Genomic DNA, 24,393 nt, shown 5'->3' with positions numbered 1-24,393 from the left:
AGGCTGGGGGTGCAGGGGGTGTGGAGAAGGCTGGGGGTGCGAGGGGGCGTGGCAAAGGCTGGGATGCAGGGGGGCATGGAGAGGGCACGGAGAAGGCTGGGGGTGCAGAGGGACATGGAGAGGGCACGGAGAAGGCTGGGGGTGCAGAGGGGGCGTGGAGAAGGCTGGGGGTGCAGGGGGACATGGAGGGGGCACGGAGAAGGCTGGGGGTTCAGGGGGACATGGAGGGGACACGGAGAAGGCTGGGGGTGCAGGGGGACATGGAGGGGGCACGGAGAAGGCTGGGGGTGCAGGGGGACATGGAGGCATGGAGAAGGCTGGGGTGCAGGGGGACATGGAGGGGGCACGGAGAAGGCTGGGGGTGCAGGGGGACATGGAGGCATGGAGAAGGCTGGGGGTGCAGGGGGACATGGAGGGGGCACGGAGAAGGCTGGGGGTGCAGGGGGACATGGAGGCATGGAGAAGGCTGGGGGTGCAGGGGGACACGGAGGGGGCACGGAGAAGGCTGGGGGTGCAGGGGGACATGGAGGCACGGAGAAGGCTGGGGGTGCAGAGGGACATGGAGAGGGCACAGAGAAGGCTGGGGGTGCAGGGGGACATGGAGAGGGCACGGAGAAGGCTGGGGGTGCAGAGGGACATGGAGAGGGCACGGAGAAGGCTGGGGGTGCAGAGGGACATGGAGAAGGCTGGGGGTGCAGGGGGACATGGAGGCACGGAGAAGGCTGGGGGTGCAGGGGGACATGGGGGCACGGAGAAGGCTGGGGGTGCAGGGGGACATGGAGGGGGCACGGAGAAGGCTGGGGGTGCAGAGGGGGCGTGGAGAAGGCTGGGGGTGCAGAGGGACATAGAGGAGGCACGGAGAAGGCTGGGGGTGCAGGGGGACATGGAGGCATGGAGAAGGCTGGGGGTGCAGGGGGACATGGAGGGGGCGTGGAGAAGGCTGGGGGTGCAGGGGGACATGGAGGCATGGAGAAGGCTGGGGGTGCAGGGGGACATGGAGGGGGCGTGGAGAAGGCTGGGGGTGCAGGGGGACATGGAGGGGGCGTGGAGAAGGCTGGGGGTGCAGGGGGACATGGAGGCATGGAGAAGGCTGGGGGTGCAGGGGGACATGGAGGGGGCGTGGAGAAGGCTGGGGGTGCAGAGGGGGCACGGAGAAGGCACAGAGAAGGGGGCGAGGGGTGGTGCCTGTCCATTTAGTTTGTCTCTTGCTCTCCGGTACAAGGGTTCGTGTGACCCGCTCTCCCCCCTCCAGCGGGTTCAGATCTTTGCTGCTTGGCTGGATGGGCCCCTGGGCCCTTTGCTTTGTCCCAGGAAATTATTTATCTACAGGGGCAATTTGACCCGTTCGACAGGTGTGACTAGGCCCTGCCTAGCCAGGGACAATGCGCCAGAACCCTCCCCCCCCCCCCCCGCCCGTATGGCCCCGGGGGGTGGGAGCGCCTGGGCTTGGTTTTGCTCTGGAGCGTGAGTTTGTCTACACACGGCACCCAGCCCAGCACAGCTAATGGGGCTCAGCCCAGCGGGGGCAGGGGCCCTGGCAAAGAGGGGGGAGGGAGCAGTCTCGCACCTTTGGCCCGGTGTTGCTGCACCCGCCTATGTAGGTACAAATCCACCCTGTAATGCGGGGACAGACACTGCATGTGGAGACAACTGTGCTCAGCATAGCCTTCGACCTGGCCCTGGTTCTGCTGCGGTACACGCTTTGCCCCTCCGTGCCTCAGTTTCCCCTCCCGCGACATGGAGTTAGCGACACCAGCCAGCTTTCTATGGCACTTTGGGACCCGGGTGGCTGTGTGCTGCAGAAAGGGGGTGGCACCAAGGGAGCGGCTCGCTTTAGAGTCCCCCCTGCCGCAAACCCTTTCTCACGGGGACCAGGTGTGCGCTCCAGGAGGCTAGAGGGGCCACTTTCCTACGGCCCCGTGCGCGTCTGTGGGACACAAAGGCAGCGCCAGAATCTGTTCACCTCCCAGGGCGGGAGAAACTCCGGCGCAGCCCAACATGGGGACAATTCCAGAAAGGGGGAAGGACGCCAAAGTTCATAAGCAGAGAGGAAAAGGCACGGAGCCAAAAGTGAAATGCCTGCAAACTGCATGGAAATGCTTTAAAGACACCGGAAGAGTGGCTCAGCTGAAATTGGGGCTAAGCAACAAAGTACAAGAAGCAGCAAGAGGCAAAAAGGCAGGAGTGGACGGTAAATCCTAGGGTGGGAAATGGAAAGGAGCGTACATTCTGGCAAGTGTAAAAATATACTTAGGAAGGTCAGAAGGGAGTTTGAAGAACAACTAGCCAAAGACTCCACAAGTAAAAAGTGCAGGTGGAACCTCTCTCGTCTGTCACCCTGGGGACTGACCGGTGCCGAACCAGAGAATTTGCCGAACCACGGGAGGTCTATATTAACTAGCGGCATTACCAACACTTGCATGGCTTGCTGAGCAATTAGAGCACATTTTGAGTGAAATCACAGCACAGAGCACTGAGAGCCAAGGCCCAGCGGCTGTAAACAAACGTTATGGGGCTGCGGGAAACTCGGCCACACCCACGCTAAGTGGACATCTGGCTAACTCGCATCCTGCCGGGCCACGGATGTCGCCGGAGCTGAGAGTGCCGGACCAGAGAGATTCCATGTGTCATCATTAATTTTTTTGTGAGTCCTTCAGAAGCAGGAAGTCTGCTTTGCTAAACAACCGGCAGAGCTCCTGGCGGCTTGAGAGGCTACAGAGGAACTCAAGGAAGATAAGGGCGTGGTGGAGAATTCTTTGTATCCGTCTCCAGAGCTGAGGATGGGGGGAGATTCCCAAAGCTGAGCTGTTCTTTGGAGGGGCCAGATCAGAGGCTCTGTCCCAGAGTGAGGTGATTGGAGGAGGTTTGGGAACGAACGGATACACCAGGCAGGAATAAGCCGCCGGGATCAGACGGGCTCACCCACGAGTTCTGAAGGAACACACCCACGAAATGGTAGAACGGCTTCTATTCGCGTCTGGACTAGAGGACTGGAAGATCGCTAATGCGATGCCGGTGTTTAAAAAGGGCTCCCGGGATGATCCGGGAAATTCCTAACTTCAGAACCAGGCAACCTGGTTGAAACTCCAGCAAAGAAGTTGCCAGACACAAAGCTGAAGAAAGGTTATTGAGGAAAAGTCGGCACGGTTTCTGTAAAGGGAAATTCTGCCTCACCAGTCTGCTGGAGTTCTTTGTGGGGAGTCAGCAAGGGTGCGGACAAGGGGGATACAGTGGAGATCATGCACTTAGATTTCTAGAAAGCCTTTGACAAGATCCCTCGCCAAAGGCTCTTAAGCAAACTAAGTCGTCTTGGGATATGAGGGAAGGTCCTTTCATGGATAAGAACATCCGAACGGCCGGACTGGGTCAGACCAAAGGTCCATCTAGCTCAGTGTCCGGTCTGCCCACAGTGACCAATGCCAGATGCCCCAGAGGGAGGGATCACAACAGGGAATCCTCACATGTCCCCTCTCCTGTCACCCATTTCCAGACAAACAGAGGCTAGGGACACCGTTCCTACCCATCCTGGTTAATTGCCGTTTGGATCTAACCTCCATGAATCTATCCAGCTCTTTTTTGAACCCTGTTAAAGTCTTAGTCCTCACCACATCCTCTGGCGAGGAGTTCCACAGGTTGTCTGAGCGCTGAGTGAAGAAAAACTTCCTTTGGTTTGTTTTAAACGTGCTGCCTGTTCATTTCATTGGGTGACCCCTAGATCTTATATTGTGGGAATAAGTCGATCACTTTTCTTTTTTCACTTTTTCCACGCCAGTCATCCGTAACTGATAGGAAAGAAAGGGTAGGAATAAATGCTCAGTTTCCAGAATGTTGAGAGGTAACTAATGGGGTCCCCCAGCCGTCTTTCCCGGGACCCGTCCTGTTTGCCACGTTCACAAGAGGTCTGGGAAACGGGGTAACGCACGGGGATGAACTGTGCAGATGATGCTAAGCTGCTCACGGCAGCGAAGTCCAAAGCAGACTGCGAAGAGTTCCACGGGGAGTTCCCCGAGCCAGGGGGCTGGGCAAGAAAGTGGCCGATAAAAGTCAACATTGATAAATGCAAGGTGAGGGGTTCACAGGGGGCACCGTTAGCTGCTCCCACTCAAAAGGGAGCTTCTGGAGTCACTGGGCAGTGCTCTGAAAACGCCCGTCTGTGTGCAGCGACCGTCGGAAACGCCAGCGGAAGGTTGGACGCGTTAAGAAAGGGATGGAGACTGCGACACGCAGCCTGTGTCCCAACCCATCGGCCGCCACCTGGAGTCCCGTGCGCAGACATGGCCGCCCCATCGCGAAACCTGAGCTCATTGCAGGGTTGTCAACCGCCAGTTCATTTACGGACAGTCCTGTGACGTAGCGGGGGGGCTGTCGGCTCTGTAACTCGGGGGTCCCCTGCGCTGGGGTGTGTGATTCCCATTGACTCACCCAGGCTATGTCTAGACTGCAGGCTTCTTTCGAAAGAGGCTCTTTCAAAAGAGAGCGTCTAGACTGCACGGAGAAATTTCGAAAAAGCGGCTTGCTTTTTCGAAAGAAAGCATCCAGTGAGTCTGGATGCTCTCTTTCGAAGACGGCCTCTTTACATTGAAGAACGCCTTCTTTCGAAAGAGGAGCTTTCAAAAGAAGGCGTTCTTCCTCGTGAAATGAGGTTTACCGCCATCGAAAGAAAAGCCGCGTTCTTTCGAAATAATTTCGAAAGAACGCGGCTTGAGTCTGGATGCAGGGGAAGTTTTTTCGGGAAAAGGCTACTTTTCCCGAAAAAAACCCTGAGTCTGGACACGGCCCCACATGTGGATTCAGGGGCGGCCCGAGGCCAGCTATGGCAGCTGGCGCCCCAGGCGGAACGCGTGATTGGCACCCCCGCCTGCGGGGCCGTCAATGGCGTGACATCATCACGGGGCGCCCCGTTGAAAATGGTGCCCTAGGTGACGGCCGAGTCGGCCTGTACTCACGGGCTGGCCCTGTGTGTATTGGCCTAGTCCCAACCTGAGCAGATAAGGCTCTTCCCAGAGGGAGAGACAAAGGGAGGGAGGGGGAGACGGCCACCTGGCTGGGGGGCAGAGTCTGGGGGCAAGGCAGTTTCTGGCTGGGGTACACGAAGGGAACAGACTAAGCTGGGTGTGGAGGGGGCGATGGATCCCCTACCCCAAGGGTCTGAGGCATCTGGCCCTGACTCCTGTAACCGCATCATGGCTGTGCCGTGCTGTTGCCTGGAGAAGCAATAAACCCCCCTGTTCTACTGGCGGAGTTTGCTCTGGCTGCTGTGGGGGTGCAGGATCAGGGGAAACCCTGACGCGCCGTCACAAGTCCATAAAAAATTAGCCGAAGTCGGACCTGTCCGTAAAGAAAACGTAGGTGTCCGTACATTTCGTAGAAGAGCAATAAAATTTCATAACCCAGCAATTATTCTAGCGCAATAAATGTCTTTGGTGCTGCTTCAGCCATCGGAAATTTTAATCGGAAGTGATTAAAAAGGTTGTGGCAAACAAGACCAAAGAGGACTTGTGTGCTGAGCTATGAATGACAATGGTTATTTTTCACTCTTGGCTATTTATGTCGTCTTAATATAGTATAAAAATGGTGCCCGTAAAAAAAAGTGCTGTCCGTACATTTTTCCCATTTTGTCCGTAAATGAAATTTCTGTGGCTTGGCAACCCTGCCTCATTGCAATTGGGACAAGGTTCAGAAAAGGGCGAGAAACGTGATGAGGGATGCGAAGCAGCTGCTGTATGAGGAGAGGTTCATAAAACAGGGAGTTTCAGCTCGGGAAAGAGCTGATAAGGAATCGGATTGCGGTCTATGAAACCACGTTTGGTGTGGGGAGAGCAAATAAGGAAGTGCTATTGACGCCTGTCTCGTCACACAAGAACAGGGGTCACCCAATGAAATGAATGGGCAGCAGGTATAAACAAACCAAAGGAAGTATTTTTGCACACAGCCAACCTGTGGAACTCCTCGCCAGGGGATGGTGTGAAGGCCGAGACTAGAACAGGGTTCCAACAGGAGCTATTAGCCAGGCTGGGCAGGGACGGTGTCCCTAGCCTCGGTTTGTCAGATGCTGGGAATGGGTGACAGGGAGGGATCCCTTGATGGCCACTGTCGGAAGACAGGACCCTGGACTAGATGGACCTTTGGTTTGACCCAGTCTGGCTGGTCCTATGGGCCTAGATTTCCCTGTCCACCAGCATCCCGTCTCGCTTGGGAGCACCGCACAGGGTAGCAGCCCCCTCGTGGGTGGGGAAGATACTCAGCCGGGCCGGGCGCCCCGGCCAGCCTGTGTACCCAGCACTTCTCCTAGCCATGCAGGTTGCCACGCCAGTGCCCACGGTCTGGGGGAAGGCCCACGGGGCGGCAGAGGCACAGAAAAGGTTTGGTTTTTACCTGGGTCTTTCCAGAGCCAAACCAAGCCCTGGGGAATTTGGCCTGGCGCCCCCCTTCCCCCCCGTGGCTGCTCCTGGCAAATAGCTCTGCCCACCGGGGGGGGTGCCGGCTGGGGCAGGTGCCGGCTGGTGGGACTGAGCACCGGGCCCCCACCCCCACCCCACGCCGGGGTCAGACTGGTGGAGACGCCGCCTGCGGGAGTTTGCTTCCCTCAGCGTGTGCAGCCCGGACCACGTGCTGGGAAAGTCTTCTCGGCGGGGGCTCGGCCTGCGGCTGTGGGGCACCGTGGGGGTGGGGGAGGTGCTGCGCCCAGAGGGGGGGGGCATGGGGCAAAGGCCGGGCACTTCCTCGCTTCCCTGCCTTGATGGTCACCCGGCTAACACGCAGAGTGTGTGTGTGTAGCGGGGCCTCTGGGCACAGTAGGGTGTCAGGGGGGTGGGGCGGGGGCACAGGGAGTGGGGTGGGTGTGCCAGGGAGATCCGAGGTGGGTGCCCAGTGTGCGTTAGGTAGCGTGGGTGCCTGGCGACGTACACAGTGTGGGGTGGGGCATGCTGGGAAATGGGGGTACAGGGTGTGTGTGTATGATGTGCGGTACATGGTGAGGGGTACAGGATGTGCAGTGAGATACCGGGGGTGTGATACGGGGTACAGGACGTGCCGTGGGGTACATGGGGTGTGATACGGGGTACAGAACATGCGATGGAATGCAGGGGGTGTGATATGGGGTACAGGACGTGCCGTGGGGTACATGGGGTGTGATACGGGGTACAGAACATGCGATGGAATGCAGGGGGTGTGATATGGGGTACAGGACGTGCCGTGGGGTATATGGGGTGTGATACGGGGTACAGAACATGCGATGGAATGCAGGGGGTGTGATACGGGGTACAGGACGTGCCGTGGGGTATATGGGGTGTGATACGGGGTACAGAACATGCGATGGAATGCAAGGGGTGTGATATGGGGTACAGGACGTGCCGTGGGGTACATGGGGTGTGATACGGGGTACAGAACATGCGATGGAATGCAGGGGGTGTGATACGGGGTACAGGACGTGCAATGGGGTACAGGGGGTGTGACACGGGGTACAGGACATGCAATGGTGTGCAGTGGGTGTGATACGGGGTACAGGACATGCAGTGGGGTACAGGGGGTGTGATACGGGGTACAGGACATGCTGTGGGGTACAGGGGGTGTGATATGGGGTACAGGACGTGCAATGGGGTGCAGGGGGTGTGATACGGGGTACAGGACATGCCGTGGGGTACAGGGGGTGTGACACGGGGCCCCCAGCATGTGCGATGGGGCGCGGGGCCTGCGACGGGCTCGGAGCCTGACCCTATCCCGTGTTGCCAGGTGCCGGGCAGCGGCGGCCATGCCGGTCCTTAAGAACCCCTACAAGCTGAAGATGGCCAAGGCCAACGGGGCGGCGGGCAGCCCCGGGCAGCTGATCCTGGCCAAGGAGAGCAGCACCAACCCCTTCGAGGAGGACTTGGTGGAGAACGCGGGCGACTCCTCGCTGGGCGGCCGGAACCCCTTCCTGGAGGAGGAGGAGGAGGAGGCGGCGGAGGAGGAGGGCCGAGGCTTCGAGCGCGCCCTCTTCACCGGCAGCCTGGACGGGCGCTACCGGCGCCGGGCGACGCTGGAGAAGCTGGTGGGCCTGTCCCCCTTCCGGCTGGGCAAAGCCAAGAAGGGGGCGGGCAAGGAGAAGGCCCCCGAGCGGCGCTCCTTCCTCGGCCGCCTGCTGGAGGGGGAGCCGCAGATGGCGATGGCGCGGCGCTGCTCCGAGGACTTCAGCCTCCTCCAGCGCTTCAACGGGCGCCGGAGGGAGAGCCCGGGTGGGCCGGAGAGCTGCCCGGCCGAGCCCGCCGGCGCCCCCGAGCCCGCCAAGCGCATGTCCTTCCTCAAGCTGAGCCTGGGGAGCCGGGCGCGCCGGGCGTCGCTGGCCGACAAGCCCAGCCCCCCCGAGGCACCGGAGCCAGCGCCCGGCGCCCAGGAGGTGCAGACGGTCGCCACGGCCAGAGAGCCTCTGTCGGGTGAGCCGGCGCGGGGGCACCGGGCTGCGGCTGGGGGGAGCCGGCGTGTGCTGGGGACGGTCCCAATGCGCCATCCTAGGGAGCCAGCCTGCCCGCCCTTCCCCTCCCCCGTCAGGCATTGCCCCATAACCCCTCTGCCCCCTCCCTCCCTGCTGGGGAGTCCAGCCCTTGGGTGCCAGGTCTGGCCCCGCACTACGGTGGCGAGCGCGCTTCAGAGGGCATATTGTGCACGGACTGGGGGCGTCTAGTCCTGGCTCTGGGAGGGGAGCAGGGTCTAGTGGTTGGATCGGCAGAGCTGAGAGCCAGGGCTCCTGGGTTCTGCCCCTGGCTCTTGGGTCTCCCTGCCTCAGTTTCCCTGCCCATGAGTCACCCTGCCTCAGTTTCCCTGCCTGCCCTGTGGGCTGTCCCCACAGCGGGGCTGGCAGCAGGGCATTGCTCTGTAGCGGGGAGCCCGGCCCTGGGAGCAGAGCTCCAGACCTAGGAACGGGGTGGGGTGGCCGCTGTGATGGCAAAGCCCCAGATCCACGGGTGGGGTGGAGGGGAGCGCAGCTGGCACGGGCCACAGCTGTCTGCATGGGACGGGCACCTCCCTGGGGCTCAGCTTGTGGGGGGGCCAGCAAGGGGGGGGCCAGCCCCACTCTCAGGGCTGTGGGGAGCAAGGCCCGATGGGGAAGGGGCAGATAGCCGGCCCTGGGGCCTAGAACAGCTAGTTGTGGGCAGGTTCCTTATCATCTCCCCCCCACCCCCGTGGCTCAGCCAGCTGGAGCCGTCCTGTCTCCCCAGACGGCCCCGCGTCCAGCCCCAGGGCGCCCAACCCAGCCACCGCTCCCCTATTGCTCCTTTGAGATGCAAATCTCCCCACCCCACCACCACGTCTCTGCTTTAAAACCAGCCGGTTCCTGGTTCTGATCCCGGGGGCGCCTGGGGGCCCTTCTGTGCTGAGGGAGGAGGGGCGGGAAGTCTGGGTTGGGAACCCTTGGAAAGTCCCGCGTCAGGGGCTGCAGATCTGGGAAGCCAGTCTCTGGTGCCCACCTGCAGGCCTGCTTTGCCCCCGGCCTCCGCACCTGCAGGGCCGGGCGCGAGAATCCAGTGGACAGTCCCCTGCAGGGCGCCCGAGGGGCCGGGCGCGGGAATCCAGGGGACAGTCCCCTACAGGGCGCCCGAGGGGCCGGGCGCGGGAATCCAGTGGACAGTCCCCTACAGGGCGCCCGAGGGGCCGGGGTGCGGTAATCCAGTGGACAGTCCCCTACAGGGCGCCCGAGGGGCCGGGCGTGGGAATCCAGTGGACAGTCCCCTACAGGGCGCCCGAGGGGCCGGGCGCGGGAATCCAGTGGACAGTCCTCTACAGGGCGCCCGAGGGGCCGGGCGTGGGAATCCAGTGGACAGTCCCCTGCAGGGCGCCCGAGGGGCCGGGCACGGGAATCCAGTGGACAGTCCCCTGCAGGGCGCCCGAGGGGCCAGGCGCGGGAATCCAGGGGACAGTCCCCTGCAGGGCGCCCGAGGGGCCGGGCGCGGGAATCCAGTGGACAGTCCCCTGCAGGGCGCCCGAGGGGCCGGGCGCGGGAATCCAGTGGACAGTCCCCTGCAGGGCGCCCGAGGGGCCGGGCTCGGGAATCCAGTGGACAGTCCCCTACAGGGTGCCCGAGGGGCCGGGCGCGGGAATCCAGTGGACAGTCCCCTGCAGGGCGCCCGAGGGGCCGGGCTCGGGAATCCAGTGGACAGTCCCCTACAGGGCGCCCGAGGGGCCGGGCTCGGGAATCCAGTGGACAGTCCCCTACAGGGTGCCCGAGGGGCCGGGCGCGGGAATCCAGTGGACAGTCCCCTGCAGGGCGCCCGAGGGGCCGGGTACTGCGGGTGCCACCCCGGGAGGGTCTCTCCCACCCGGGGCAGAGTCTGCGGGCGCAGGAGCTGGCCCGGAGCAGAGCTGGGTAATTGGAGCACACAGGATGGGGGAAGCAGAGGGCAGCCCCGGTGGGGCTGGGTGACCCTTTCCTGGCCTGGAGGGTCCTGCCACAGGTGAGGGCAGATGCAGGTCACGGGCAGAGGCCACCCGAGAGCCTGGCCTGCCTTCCCATGCCTGGAGAAAGGTTCCCCTGCCCTGGGCTGTTCCGCTGGCCGAGCGCCCCTCCCTGTCTGTCCCCCAGCCTGCCCGCTTGGTAGCAGATGCCAGGAGCTGGGCAAGGCCGTTCCCCCCCCCCTCCCGGTGCTGGGCCATGTGCCATGCTCCTGATCCCTCACCCCCCCCTCATGCCAGTTACCAGCCTCATTGCTCACCCCTGCCCCCCTTCAGCTCTGCCAACGCTGCTCCTTCCTGCCCCCCCCACTCCCGCCCACAGCCCCTGCCAGCCCCGCCGGGTGCGCGCTAACCGCTGGGCTCCGCTGCCCGCAGTGCTGGAGATCCTGACCCTGATCCAGCGGCGGGAGCTGCCGGCGGCCGACGAGCAGATCCTGGAGCTGGAGGCGGAGTGCGGGCAGGAGGCCCCGGCGGGCGAGGCCGGGCCGGGTGGCCAGGCCGGCAGCCGCAAGGCCAAGGACGTGGCGCTGCTCTACGAGGCCCTGCTGCAGGAGCTGTGGGCCGTGCTGGCCGAGGCCCTGGCGGCCCGCGGCGCCCACCCGCCCCTGGAGCAGGTGGTGCGGGTGGTGGAGCAGGAGGAGGCGGCGGACCGGCGGTGCCAGGCGGCTCCGGGGGGCGGCGCCGGGGGGCTCCGGCCCCGGGCCATGCGCCGCCAGTGGGCCGAGGCGGTGGAGCGGGCGGTGGGCGAGCGGCTGGGCCAGTGCGCGGAGGGCGGCCCCCTGGCGGGGCAGGTGGAGCGCCTGAGCCGCTGCCTGGTGGAGGACCTGGGCGCCGTCCGGAGCCACCAGCTGCCGGCCTACCCCCCCGAGTACCAGGCGCTGGACATCTACGCCCGCAGCTACCACCGGGCGCTGGCCCGGCTGCTGGGCAGCATCAGCCAGGGCAGCCTCTCCATCGCCGAGCTCTACTTCCTCCTGGACTGGCACTGCAACACCTACCCCAGGTCAGGCGCTGGGACCCGGCGCTGGAGGGTGGGGCTCTGGGGCGGGTACCTGGCACTAGGAGAGTGGAGGGGGAGGGGGGGCGGGAGCCTGGCACTGGGGAGCAGGGGGGAGGGGCGGGAGCCTGGCACTGGGGAGCAGGGGGGAGGGGTGGGAGCCCTGGCACTGGGGTGCAGGGGGAGGGGCGGGGATCCTGGCACTGGGGTGCAGGGGGGAGGGGCAGGAGCCTGGCACTGGGGAGCAGGGGGGAGGGGTGGGGCCTGGCACTGGAGTGCAGGGGGGAGGAGCGGGCCCTGGCAGTGGGGAGCGGGGGGAGGGGCAGGGCCTGGCACTGGGGAGCGGGGGGAGTGGCGGGGGCCCTGGCACTGGAGTGCAGGGGGGAGGGGCGGGGCCTGGCACTGGGGAGCAGGGGGGAGGGGCGGGGCCTGGCACTGGAGTGCAGGGGGGAGGAGCGGGCCCTGGCACTGGAGTGCAGGGGGGAGGGGCGGGGCCTGGCACTGGGGAGCAGGGGGGAGGGGCGGGGGCCCTGGCACTGGAGTGCAGGGGGGAGGGGTGGGGCCTGGCACTGGGGAGCAGGGGGGAGGGGTGGGGCCTGGCACTGGGGTGTGGGGGGAGGGGCGGGGGCCCTGGCACTGGAGTGCAGGGGGGAGGGGCGGGGCCTGGCACTGGGGAGCAGGGGGGAGGGGCGGGGTCCCTGGCACTGGAGTGCAGGGGGGAGGGGCGGGGCCTGGCACTGGGGTGTGGGGGGAGGGGCGGGGGCCCTGGCACTGGAGTGCAGGGGGGAGGGGCGGGGCCTGGCACTGGGGAGCAGGGGGGAGGGGTGGGGCCTGGCACTGGGGTGCGGGGGGAGGGGCGGGGCCTGGCACCGGTCCCCGTGCGCTGTCACTGGGCGGGGGGCTACATGACCCATGTAGCCGCCCTGCCCCCATGGCTGCGCCTGCCCCCAGGGAGGTGCTGGGGCGGCTGGACATGGCCCCGCTGCGCAGCGCCCATGAGCAGGAGCCTCTGCTGCCCCCCGAGACCCAGCGCCGCCTGGAGGAAGCCTGCGTCGCGGCCGTCAAGGTAACCGTGGCGCCTCCACCCCCACCCCCCCGTGGCACCTCCCGCCCCTCCCCCGCAGAGCTCCCAGCCCCCCCCGTGGCACCTCCCGCCCCTCCCCCGCAGAGCTCCCAGCCCCCCCCCCCCCCGGCACCTCCCGCCCCTCCCCCGCAGAGCGCCCAGCCCCCCCCGTGGCACCTCCCGCCCCTCCCCCGCAGAGCTCCCAGCCCCCCCCCCGGCACCTCCCGCCCCTCCCCCGCAGAGCTCCCAGCCCCCCCCCGTGGCACCTCCCGCCCCTCCCCCGCAGAGCGCCCAGCCCCCCCCGTGGCACCTCCCGCCCCTCCCCCGCAGAGCTCCCAGCCCCCCCCGTGGCACCTCCTGCCTCTCCCTCGCAGAACCCCCCCTCCAGCCCCATTCTGCTGCCCCGCACCAGCCCCTCCCCCGCTTACTGCCCCCTTCTCTTCCCCTCCGTGTGATGCCTGTGGGCAGAGAGCGGGGCTCCCCCCGGCTGTCCAGGGACGGGGGTGTCCACCCCTTTAACAAGCAGCTGGAGGGGCTCCTGGGGGTCAGGTTGCAGGGCCCGGCTGGGAGCTGGCCGGCTGGGGGGTTCCTGGGTAGCCCAGCCCCCTTGCCCCACGAAGGGCCCCCCAACCCGCGACACCTTCTCCGTGTGCCCCTAGGCCAAGATCGCGGGCGACTTGAGCCGGGAGCTGCGGGAGGAGGAGCAGCGCTGGGCGCAGGAGCTGGGGCGCGACCACAGCCAGGAGCAGCTGTCCAGCCGGGTGATCTCGGTACGTCCGGGGCAGGGCCGCGCCGGGACCCCGAGCCTGGCCCTGCCCCCCCCCGTCTACCCCTCCTCGGGCCGGGCCCCGGGCCCCCCGTGAGCTGTGCAGTGGGTCCTGCATGGGGCTCCCCTCTGCCACACAGCCAGCGTCGGCCCCCCACTGCCCCCTGGCCAGCCCCCCTCAGCGCCACCTGCCCCTGGTGGTGCGGGGGGTCTCAGGCAGCCCCGGCTGGGCCCCCTCCTTGTTGCTGTTGGGGTGAGTCAGTCGGGCCCAGGGCCCCCCAGTCTGTGCCCAGCGACCGCGGGGAGGGGCTCCCACAGCAGCTCAGCAGCCTGCTCCTCCCCCCCGCAGGTGCTGAAGACCCACGCGGACAGAGCCCCCCGGATCACGCCGGAGTTCGGGGTGCGGATCGGGCTTTGCTGCTTGGCCGGGCTGGCCGAGTTCCTGCAGAGGTACCGGGCTGGGAGCCGGCGTTGGGGGGCTTCCCGTTGGGGGGGCAGGGTGTAAGAGCTGCCCATGGAGGGGGTCAGCCCCCTCCCCCGGCCCGGCCAGCCCCCGGGGCAGCTCGGCGAGACTGGCCCTGTGATCGGACTGTTACCTGCCGGCCCGTCGGCGGGCCCCACGCGTCTGGCTGCGCAGGGTTCGAACCCGCAACGTCGGCCGCTGGGCGGGAGCCGGGGTCCCGCCCCGAGGGGCCGTCCGACGGGGCACTGGGGGTACAAGGGTGCCCTTCCTGGGCAGAGGGGGGGATCCCCCCTGGTTTGGATCCAGGATGGGGGGTAGGATGGGGATCCCCCAGGGTGTCTGTGGTATAGGAAGGGGGAATCCCTCTGGGCTGTCTCTGGTGCGGGAGTGGGACCCCCCCCCCCCCCCCCGGCTATCTCTGGTACAGGGGTAGGGATTCCCTCCGCAGTCTCTGGTATGGGGGTGGGGACTCCCCCGGGATGTCTCTGGTGGGAGGGTGGGGACCCCCCTGGGCTGTCTCTGGTATGGGGGTAGGGCCCCCTCGGGCTGTCTCTGGTGGGGAGGTGGGGACCCCCCCGGGCTGTCTCTGGTGGGGGGGTGGGGACCCCCCCGGGCTGTCCCTGGTGGGGGGGTGGGGACCCCCCCGGGCTGTCCCTGGTGGGGAGGTGGAGACCCCCCCGGGCTGTCCCTGGTGGGGGGGTGGGGACCCCCCGGGCTGTCTCTGGTGGGGAGGTGGGGACCCCCCCGGGCTGTCTCTGGTGGGGGGGTGGGGACCCCCCGGGCTGTCTCTGGTGGGGAGGTGGGGACCCCCTCGGGCTGTCCCTGGTGGGGAGGTGGGGACCCCCCCGGGCTGTCCTTGGTGGGGGGGTGGGGACCCCCCCGGGCTGTCTCTGGTGGGGGGGTGGGGACCCCCCTGGGCTGTCCCTGGTGGGGGGGTGGGGACCCCCCCGGGCTGTCCCTGGTGGGGAGGTGGGGACCCCCCGGGCTGTCTCTGGTGGGGAGGTGGAGACCCCCTCGGGCTGTCTCTGGTGGCGAGGTGGGGACCCCCCGGGCTGTCCCTGGTGGGGGGGTGGGGACCCCCCTGGGCTGTCCCTGGTGGGGACCGGGGGTCGCCCCACACACCCTGCAGCCCGTGCGGTTTCTCCCCTTGGCAGCTTTCAGAGCAAGGTGGAGCGGTTCCACGACAGGCCGGGCGAGAGCGGCCCCCCCCCCGACAGCTACCTGGGCAGGACCATCATGCTCGTCAACTGCTGCCCCCCCTTCAGGTGAGGGGCCCACACGGACCAGGGCTGCCCGGCCCCCCGGGCTCCCTCCCTAGCCATGTCCCTCGGCCTGCTGGGCTCCCCCCGCCCCGAGATCCCGGCCGTGCCCCCCATTTGGACCGTGGGGCCCGTGGCTGGAGGGGCCGCTGCCGCAATGCATTGTGGGCCAGCGTGCTGACGGGCGCCCCTCCCCCAGGGACTACGTGGAGCAGCTGGCGCGGTTCGGCCACCCGGAGAGCGAGGGCCCCCGGAGCCAGGCCAGCGCCACGCTGGACAAGGTGACCCGGCTCTGCAACCGTGTCCTGGCCCAGCAGCTCTTCGAGGAGCTCCGGGTAGGTGGGGCAGGCTGGGGTCCTCCGGGGGGCAGCGTCCAGAGCCCTCGGGAACGGGGCAGGCCGAGAGAGAGCCGGTGGAACGCCCTGCCTCCGCCTGGGCCCCCCACGTCTGCAGGGGGTCGCCCCGGTCCGGAGACGTGGGCAGGAACGTCAGAACTGCCAGGCTTGGCCCGACCAAAGGACCATCTCGCCCAGTGTCCTGTTGGCCGACATCCAGGTGCCCCAGAGGGAGCGAACAGAACTGGGAATCCAGTGGTCCTTCCCCATGCCCAGCCTCTGATACATCCCTGCCCCCCCGGCTACCATTGAGGGACCGATCCTCCAGGAATGTATCTAGCTCTTTTTTGAACCCTGGTAAAGTCCTGGTCTTCCTGGTCTTAATGGGTAGCAGGTTTAAAACTAATAAAAGAAAATTCTTCGTCACGCAGCGCGTAGTCAACCTGTGGAACTCCTCGCCAGAGGAGGCGGTGAAGGCTAGGACTAGAACAGAGTTTAAAGAGAAGCTAGATAATTTCATGGAGGTCAGGTCCATAAAAGGCTATTAGCCAGGGGATAAAATGGTGTCCCTGGCCTCTGTTTGTCAGAGGCTGGAGAGGGATGGCAGGAGACAAATCGCTTGATCATTGTCTTCGGTCCACCCTCTCTGGGGCACCTGGTTCTGGCCACTGTCGGCAGACAGGCTACTGGGCTAGATGGACCTTTGGTCTGATCCAGTACGGCCGTTCTTATGTTCTTATGTTCCCAACATCCTCTGGCGAGGAGTTCCGCGGGTTGACTCTGTGCGGTGTGAAGAAAAACTCCCTTACGTTTGCTTTCAGCCTGCTGCCTGCTCATTTCAGTGTGTGATCCCCCTCACTCTTACGTTATGGGGACAAGGACGTAACTTTTCCTCCTTCGCTTTCTGCCGGGGTTGTGTAGACCTCTCTCCTCTCCCCGCTGCGTCTCCTCCTTTCTACGCTGAAAAGTCCCCGTCTTTCTAAGCCTGCTTCCTCCGGCAGCCGTTCCAAACCCCTCCTCGTTTGGGTTGCCCTTTCGGAGCCTTTTCCAGTCCCAGGAGGCGGCCGCGGGAGCCGGGACGAGGCGGACGGGGTCCGATCAGCTTGGGAAAGGGGAGAGGGGCGTGGGAGCAGGGGGGTTATTTACCCCTTCGCAGCAGGCTGCTGGAGGGGATCCCCGGGCCCGTGCGAGCCGAGGGCGGCGAGGTGGCAGGCGTGCGTGGTACCAGCATAGCAAGGAGGTTGCCCCGGGGGGCAGAGGGCTGGGCGCCCCAAGGATCCTGGCCCCATTCCGCAGAGCAAGGGTGGGGGGGGGTGCCCGGCTGTGCCCCCGCCCTGGCGCTGAGCCTGGCCTCCCCTCGCAGCCCTACTTCCACAAGCTGATGAAGAGGAAGTGGCTGAGCAGCTCGGAGCCCTTCGACGCCATCGCGGCCCTGCTCGCCGACTACGCCCAGAAGCTGCGGCCGATGCAGCGGGAGCCGTACCAGGTGGGGGCTGCCGAGGGCGTGGCGGGGGGGGGGGCGGCTCTGGCTGTCCGGATGCCCCCTCCCCGAAGGCTGTGGTGCCACCCTGGGGTGGGCACCCGCCTGACCCCGCGTGCTCCTCTGCTGCCTAATTTCCGCTGCTCCTGCCCCGTCCCCCCGCTGCCTGACCTGCCCCCCCCCCCCGCCAGAGCCCTGGGGCCTCTCCAGGCCCCGCCCCTGCCCTGGCCCGGCCCCTCCCCGTCTCTGACATGAGACAAGTTCCCCCTGATACTCTGACGCCCAAGGCCCCGGGGGGCAGGGGATAGCCCCAGTGCAGTGAGCCCTGGCCACGCCCCCGATCCGCCCCCTATGGCCCCTGGGGGGGCAGGGAATAGCCCCAGTGCAGTGAGCCCTGGCCACGCCCCCGATCCGCCCCCTATGGCCCCTGGGGGGCAGGGAATAGCCCCAGTGCAGTGAGCCCTGGCCACGCCCCCGATCCGCCCCCTATGGCCCCTGGGGGGCAGGGAATAGCCCCAGTGCAGTGAGCCCTGGCCACGCCCCCGATCCGCCCCCTATGGGCCCTGGGGGGCAGGGATTAGCCCCAGTGCAGTGTGCCCTGGCCACGCCCCCGATCCGCCCCCTATGGGCCCTGGGGGGCAGGGAATAGCCCCAGTGCAGTGTGCCCTGGCCACGCCCCCAATCCGCCCCCCTATGGCCCCTGGGGGGCAGGGAATAGCCCCAGTGCAGTGTGCCCTGGCCACGCCCCCAATCCGCCCCCTATGGGCCCTGGGGGGCAGAGAATAGCCCCAGTGCAGTGTGCCCTGTCCACATTCCCGATCCACCCCCTATGGCCCCTGGGGGGCAGGGAATAGCCCCAGTGCAGTGTGCCCTGGCCACGCCCCCAATCCGCCCCCTATGGGCCCTGGGGGGCAGAGAATAGCCCCAGTGCAGTGTGCCCTGTCCACATTCCCGATCCACCCCCTATGGGCCCTGGGGGGCAGGGAATAGCCCCAGTGCAGTGTGCCCTGGCCACGCCCCCGATCCGCCCCCTATGGCCCCTGGGGGGCAGGGAATAGCCCCAGTGCAGTGAGCCCTGGCCACGCCCCCGATCCGCCCCCTATGGGCCCTGGGGGGCAGGGAATAGCCCCAGTGCAGTGTGCCCTGGCCACGCCCCCGATCCGCCCCCTATGGGCCCTGGGGGGCAGGGAATAGCCCCAGTGCAGTGCGCCCTGGCCACCCCACCTATGGATCCTGGGGGCAGGGAATAGCCCCAGTGCAGTGCTGCCCAGGACGCCTGGTGTCGCCCTGTCCTCGCTGAGGCATGACGGGCCAGCTGCCCTGCTTTCCCAGCATGCACTGCTTTGGCCCAGGCGGGCTGGCCGGGGCCGGGCTGTGCGGGTTGTGGGGTGCCCTGGGGCGTGTCGGGGCTGAGCCGGCTGCGTGTGCCGCAGGCCCTGGTGAACGAGGTGCACCGGCGGGTGCTGGTCGAGTATGTCCGGCCCCTGCTCCAGGTCCGGCTGGTTTGCCGCACTGCCAAGATGCGAGCCAAGGTGGCGACCCGCCTGGCGGACGAAGGGCGGCAGCTGCAGGAGCTCTTCGCCCGGCTGGTGAGCAGGCTGGGGGGCGTGTGGGGGGGGCAGCCTGCCCGTGGGGCTGAGTCTCCGGGGTATCCCGTGGGGTGGATTGGGGCCTGCTGGGAAGCCCCTCTGGAGGGGGGCTGGTCAGCGGGCTGCCCGGAGGGGGGTGCTGGGGCAGTGCCAAGCACAGCGGGAAGGGTGGGCACAGCCCTCCTGCCATGGGGCAGGGCCTGGGAGAGCCAGCTGGGACGTGGCGGTGGGGTCCGACCGTGAGAGTGGCGGGGGAGCGCCCCGCATGGCCTGTGGCCGCCGTGTGGGGTGGGGCCGAGATTGGGGCGTTGCACAGACATGCGGCCCCCTGGAGTTCCCCGCGTGAATAGGGTGGGAGGGGAAACTGAGGCACAGCGCAAGGCAGTGACGGGCCTGGCCTTCCCTGCCGAGGCGGTGACTCCAGCCTCCAGCCCTGCCTGCTGGGCCATGCCGCCCTGGGTGTCAGGCAGCCGCTTGGTGGAGCCCCACGGCTGGGTTCCTTGGGGGGTTGGGGTCTCAGCCCCACGGCTGGGTTCCTTGGGGGGTTGGGGTCTCAGCCCCATGGCTGGGTTCCCCGGGATTTGGGGGGTCTCAGCTCCATGTCTTTGTCCCTGCGGCCTCTCTGGGGGGCGCCAGCCCGAGCATCTCGGGGGGGCGGGAGGGGTCCCAGCCCCGTTCTGACCGCCCCCTGCTGGCAGGAGTCGACATCGTCCTGGCTGAACCCGGCCGTGCCGCACCTGGCCGAGATCCTGCTCCTGGAGGACACGCCCTCCATCCAGATGGAGGTGGGGGTGCTGGTGCGGGACTTCCCTGACGTCCGGTGAGTGGCTGGGGACCCCACATCGGCCCACGGGGCGGGGGGTCCTCTAGGCAGTGCCCGCCCGCTGTGGGGCCAGCCCTGGCCATTGGGCTGCTGCTGGTGGGGCAGTGGGTGCCTCTGCCCTGCGCCCCACTTCAGCAGGCAGTGGGGTGGGCGATCACACCCTCCTCCATTCCCGCCCTCCCTCTGGGCTGAATGGCTGCCGGGGCTCGCCCCAGAGGTGGCTGCACTGCAGCGCTGAGGCTGGGGCAGCAGGTGGCCCTGGGGTGAGCCAGGCGGGCGCTGCCATTGGGGAGGGGCTGGGGGGACTGGGGATGACCCCTCACTTGACTGCACTTTGCCCCATGGCTCCCGCTGGCCCTGGGAGGTGGGCTCAGAGCAGTGGGTGAGTCCAGGAGCTGGTGCCCTTGGGGGACAGTGAGCTCCCATCATGCACCTGGCCAGGCCCAGCTTGTGACCGCATGCGTCTTGTGGCAGGGAGTTCCGCAGGTCGCCCCGGCTGGGCCTGGGCAAGAGGCAGGTGTGAGCTCACTGCTCCTACCAGGTGGGAAGTGGGCAAGTCACTGCCCACCCCCCCGCCCAGCGTTAGCAGCAGGAGCGACCGCAACCCAAGGGAAACACCCTCCGGCTGCTCCCCGCACCGGCAGCCCCCCGCAGGGACCCCCCAGCGGCTGATTCTAGCCCCCGATCTCTGTCCTGCTCCAGGCTCTCTGCCTGCTGCTCTAGGCCACGGCCCCCTCAGCACGCCCTCTGCAGCTGCCGGACCGTGGCCCCCCAGCCCGGAGGTGGGCTGCCGGAGTGCCAGGCCTCGGGGCGCTAAAAATACCCAGGACCCTGCCCAATGCTGGGCACTCCCCCCGCCCGGGGGGCAGGCTGGGTCTTGGAGACCGGAGGGAAAGGCCTGGGCATGGGGCGGGGGGCTCAGATGTAGAAGCCGCCCCCGGCCCCACACGATCCACCCACCCGCTGGCCTGGCCTTGCCCTGGGGGTGGATCGGGGGCAGGTGGAGGGAGAGGATCCCTCCGAGGGGACCCAGTCCCCTTCCCGGCAGAGGTTCCCAGGCGGCGGCCCTGGGGCTCGGTGTTCCTGGCTGCAGCCAGCGCCGCGGCGGACGCCCGGAGGAAGGAAGCTGGCAGGGCGCCGGGCGCATCTCCCCGCCTGGAGCTGGCGGGCGGGCGGCGCTCGGGGGGCCGGAGGAACCCCAGCAGGGCCGTGCTCAGGTCCAGCTCCGGGCCGGGTGCCCGCCGGTGCAGAGAGCCCCCTCCCCCGCCCCGTGGCGCAGCCCTGTGGGAGCCCCGTGGGCCGGGCTGGGCCGAGTGCGAGGGCGCCGCCAGCTTCCAGCCTTTAAATAAACTCCAGCCCCGCAGAGCTGGGCAGCCGCCCACGCACGGCCCGTCTCTTCGGGGGGGGGGGGGGGCGGGCGTCCTGCCGCAGGCACCAGGCTGACACCCTGGGGGGCTAGCGGGGGATGCCGGGGGGCACCAGGCTGACACCCAAGGGGGGGCTGACGGGGGTTGCTGGGGGGCTCCAGGCTGACACCCTGGGGGGGCTGACGGGGGTTGCTGGGGGGCTCCAGGCTGACACCCTGGGGGGGCTGACGGGGGTTGCCGGGGGGCTCCAGGCTGACACCCCGGGGGGCTGACGGGGGTTGCCGGGGGGCACCAGGCTGACACCCCGGGGGGCTGACGGGGGTTGCTGGGGGGCTCCAGGCTGACACCCTGGGGGGGCTGACGGGGGTTGCCGGGGGGCTCCAGGCTGACACCCCGGGGGGCTGACGGGGGTTGCCGGGGGGCACCAGGCTGACACCCCGGGGGGCTGACGGGGGTTGCCGGGGGGCACCAGGCTGACACCCCGGGAGGGGCTGACGGGGGATGCTGGGGGGCTCCAGGCTGACACCCCGGGGGGGGCTGACGAGGGTTGCTGGGGGGCTCCAGGCTGACACCCAAGGGGGGGCTGACGAGGGTTGCCGGGGGGCTCCAGGCTGACACCCCGGGGGGGCTGACGGGGGATGCCGGGGGGCTCCAGGCTGACACCCTGGGGGGGCTGAGAGGGGTTGCCGGGGGGCTCCAGGCTGACACCCCGGGGGGGCTGACGGGGGATGCTGGGGGGCTCCAGGCTGACACCCCGGGGGGGCTGATGGGGGATGCTGGGGGGCTCCAGGCTGACACCCCGGGGGGGGCTGCCGGGGGGCATTTATTTGTGGCCAATGGCTCCCCCTCCCCCTGCCCTGTGGCTCTGCTGGGCTCAGTGTCAGCCTGGGTGGGCAGGGCTGTGAAGGCTGCGGGGGGGGGGGGACAGCTGCACCCCCCAGCCCCTCTCGCCCTGGCTGCTTCCCTGCCCCCGGGGCGGGGCGGGGCTCACCCCCCCTAGTGGCCAGGCTGAGGCATCGCCCCCTCCTGGCTGGGCCCATGGGTACGTCTACACTAGCCCCCCAGTCCGAGCGAGGGAGGCCAGGGTCGGCATTTGGAGTTGCCAATCAAGCCTGGGATTCAAATACCCCGGCTGCATTTGCATCTTCCCGCCCGGGCGCCGTTTTGAAATGCCCCTAGTCCGAGGAGCTGCCCGCGGCCGTCAGACGCTGATCCGAGCTCCGTCCTCAGGCCGAGCGGCCCCTCGCTCCTCGGGGAATGTCCCGCGCCCCCCGGGAACATGCAAACGAAGCCCGGGATGTTCAAATCCTGAACTTCATTTGCAACTCCGGTTGCCTGATTTGCCTACCTGCTCGAATTAATGAGCTAGTGTAGACGTACCATGGGACCGGGGTGTGGCTGGCCCGACCCTCACCGGCTCCCTGGGCCATGCCCTGGCTGCAGGCTCTGGACACGGCTCAGTCCCCATGGCCTGTGCCTGGTGGGCGTGTGCCTAGTGCCGTGGCTGTGCTCAGTGGACGTGTGCACGGTGCCGTGGCTGTTCCCCTGGGCCCGGTGGGAGTGCGCCCGGTGCCGTGGTGCGTGCCCGGTGTTTTGTCTGCCCGGTGCCGTGGTGCGTGCCCGGTGTTTTGTCTGTGCCCGGTGCCGTGCCACACGGGGGCCATTCTGAGCTGCCCCCTCCCCTCTCCGTGTCCCCACAGGAAGAAGCACGTGGCAGCCCTGCTGGACGTGCGGGGGCTGCGTGGCCAGGCCCAGCGCCAGGAGATCCTGGGCGTGGTGAAGGACCTGGAGCTGAGCGGGAGCCGCCTGTCGCTGTGCCGGGAACGGGCCTTCTTCTCGGAGATCGCCGCCACCCGCGACGTGCGCTGCTTCCCGGGGGCCCTGCCCCGCCTGCCGCCCGCCCGCCTGGCCTGCCTGGGCCGGCTGCGCCAGGGACGCCCAGGCCTGCGCCCGCCTCCGCCCGGAGAGCATGAGGCTGAGAGCCGGGTGTGAGCCGGGTGTGAGCCGGGTCCCTCCCGCGGAGCCCAGCGCCCGCCCGGATGCCTGCCCCTCGGCCGTGCCAGCCACAGCCGCCGGGCCTGGAGCGTGCAGCCCGGCCCCGCTCCTGCCCAGCCGTCTCGGCCTCGCTCTCCTCCGTGCCCGGGGACCGAACTGGGGCAGCCGCGTCCGGGGTGGGGCCGGCCTCATCCTGTGTCACCCTGGCGCTGGTGCCCAGCCCTGTCCCCGAGCAGTGGGGGTGGGCAGCCCTGCCCGTGGGCAGGCGGCCGTCACTCCTTGCCCAGGGCATGGTGGGCAGCAGAGGGGGGTGACAGGAACCCCCCGGCCCTTTGTGTCCCTTTTGTCTCCCCCGGGGGTCCCTCCATCCGCCCTGCCCGCGCCCACCCCAGGGCAACGCTGCGCCAGCCTGGGCCTTGCCAGCCCCACAGAGGAGGGGCAGGCTGGCTGGCAGCCCCCCGTAGCCCCCACCTCTGGGTTCATTACACCCTCTGCCGCCCAAGTCCGAGCCCCCCACCTCTGTGCTGCCCCCGGCTGCCCGTTCATGGGCTGCGGCCGCGCCGGGCTCCCGGGCCGTCTGTAACTGTCCGCTCGAGAATAAACGTTAATTTAAAGGTGCGTGGGGCCGTGCACCTCCATTGTCCAGGCCCGGCACGAACGCGGGGCCGGGGCCGGTGCCAGGGCCTGTGTCCCCTCCGGGCTCTGCCCGGCTCACACGCACGGGGTGACCCTTTGTCCCAACCCTACCCCACCGGGACCTCTCCTTCCTGCCCCCGGCACATCCTGGCCCAGGCCGGCTGTTTTCCAGGAACCGCCTGGCCCGGCCGCGCCGGGGCACGCCACGTGGCAGCCAGGCAGGGAGCCGTCTCTTCCCACGGCCCCCAGGCAGCCGGGATCTGGGCCCTCCCAGAAAGGGGGAGGTGGGGGCGAGCCCCCCCGCCCTGCCCCCCCAGCCCTGGACCGCTCCAGGGAAGCCGCTGGAGTCCAGGGCGGGAGGAAGGAAATTCCTGCGTGTGCTGGGAGCAGAGCTGGGAAAGTCATCAGGCTGCGTGCTGTCAGCTGGGGGGGGGTCGGGGGGGGAGGTTTCCCGCACGCTGGGGGCTGGGGCCGGTCGGGGGAGGGGACCCCAGCGCTCTTCCCACCTGTTTGTGGCCAGTGTCAAGGGGAGCTGGGGGGGGGGAGAGCTCTGGGGACCAGGTATGGGGACGGGGAGGCAGGCCAGAGCTTGTCACTATCAGACCCCTGCCCCCCAGCTCTTCCAGTACCCCCCAATGCCGACCCACAGCCAAGGGGCCCCCAGCTGCCTGATAAGCCCCATGTGGGGTGCGGTGAAGGAAGAGGCTGCAGCGTGGGCCCCCTGTGTTCGAGGCCAGCCCTGCCGGGGGGCAGGGGGGTCTCCACACACTGCTGCCCCTCCCCCCGCCCCTCTGTCCCCACAGCTCCCAAGTGCAGGGCGGCCCCAGGTAAGCGCCCCACACCCCATGCCCCCTCCTGCAACCAAACTCCTGCCCCCCAGCCCAGCCCTGAGCCCCCCTCCAACACCCAACGCCTGCTGACCCCTGCCCTGAGCCCTGCTCCTGCACCCCAAACCCTTCATCCCCAGCCTCATCTCAGAGCTCGCACCTCCACTCAGAGCCCCCGCCCCCCCATCCTAACCCCCCCCCACAGGTGGGCCGTGTGCCTACGTGCAGCCCTAGGGAGGGGCTGGGTCGCCCGTCACCTCCGTGGTGCGCGGAGCACCACATTGGGGCCTGGAACAAAATTCATTCTGCACGCGGACGGAGACCGGGGCTCCCCCCACGCGGGGTCCCCCAACCCACAGTGCAGCCCC

General features: G+C 67.8%; 1 protein-coding gene across 2 annotated transcripts in view; it reads left to right on the top strand.

Annotated features, from left to right (window-relative positions):
- The window catches only part of EXOC3L2 (exocyst complex component 3 like 2), a 28,732-nt gene extending 5,552 nt beyond the window's left edge, over nt 1–23,180 (top strand). For both annotated transcript variants that reach the window (XM_075915366.1, XM_075915367.1), the window contains exons 2-12: nt 7,732–8,411; nt 10,801–11,428; nt 12,374–12,488; nt 13,145–13,255; nt 13,601–13,701; nt 14,869–14,979; nt 15,173–15,308; nt 16,672–16,794; nt 18,222–18,377; nt 19,076–19,197; nt 22,268–23,180. In XM_075915366.1, coding sequence (XP_075771481.1) covers nt 7,751–8,411; nt 10,801–11,428; nt 12,374–12,488; nt 13,145–13,255; nt 13,601–13,701; nt 14,869–14,979; nt 15,173–15,308; nt 16,672–16,794; nt 18,222–18,377; nt 19,076–19,197; nt 22,268–22,559 — 2,556 coding nt within the window. In that variant the 5' untranslated portion in view covers nt 7,732–7,750 and the 3' untranslated portion in view covers nt 22,560–23,180. The remainder of the gene's footprint in view (nt 1–7,731; nt 8,412–10,800; nt 11,429–12,373; nt 12,489–13,144; nt 13,256–13,600; nt 13,702–14,868; nt 14,980–15,172; nt 15,309–16,671; nt 16,795–18,221; nt 18,378–19,075; nt 19,198–22,267) is intronic.
- Nucleotides 23,181–24,393: the final 1,213 nt, after the last annotated feature.

Source organism: Pelodiscus sinensis, unplaced genomic scaffold (assembly GCF_049634645.1).
Source record: "Pelodiscus sinensis isolate JC-2024 unplaced genomic scaffold, ASM4963464v1 ctg34, whole genome shotgun sequence".
In the NCBI taxonomy this organism is placed as follows: domain Eukaryota; kingdom Metazoa; phylum Chordata; order Testudines; family Trionychidae; genus Pelodiscus; species Pelodiscus sinensis.
This window is presented reverse-complemented; position numbering and strand designations above follow the sequence as displayed.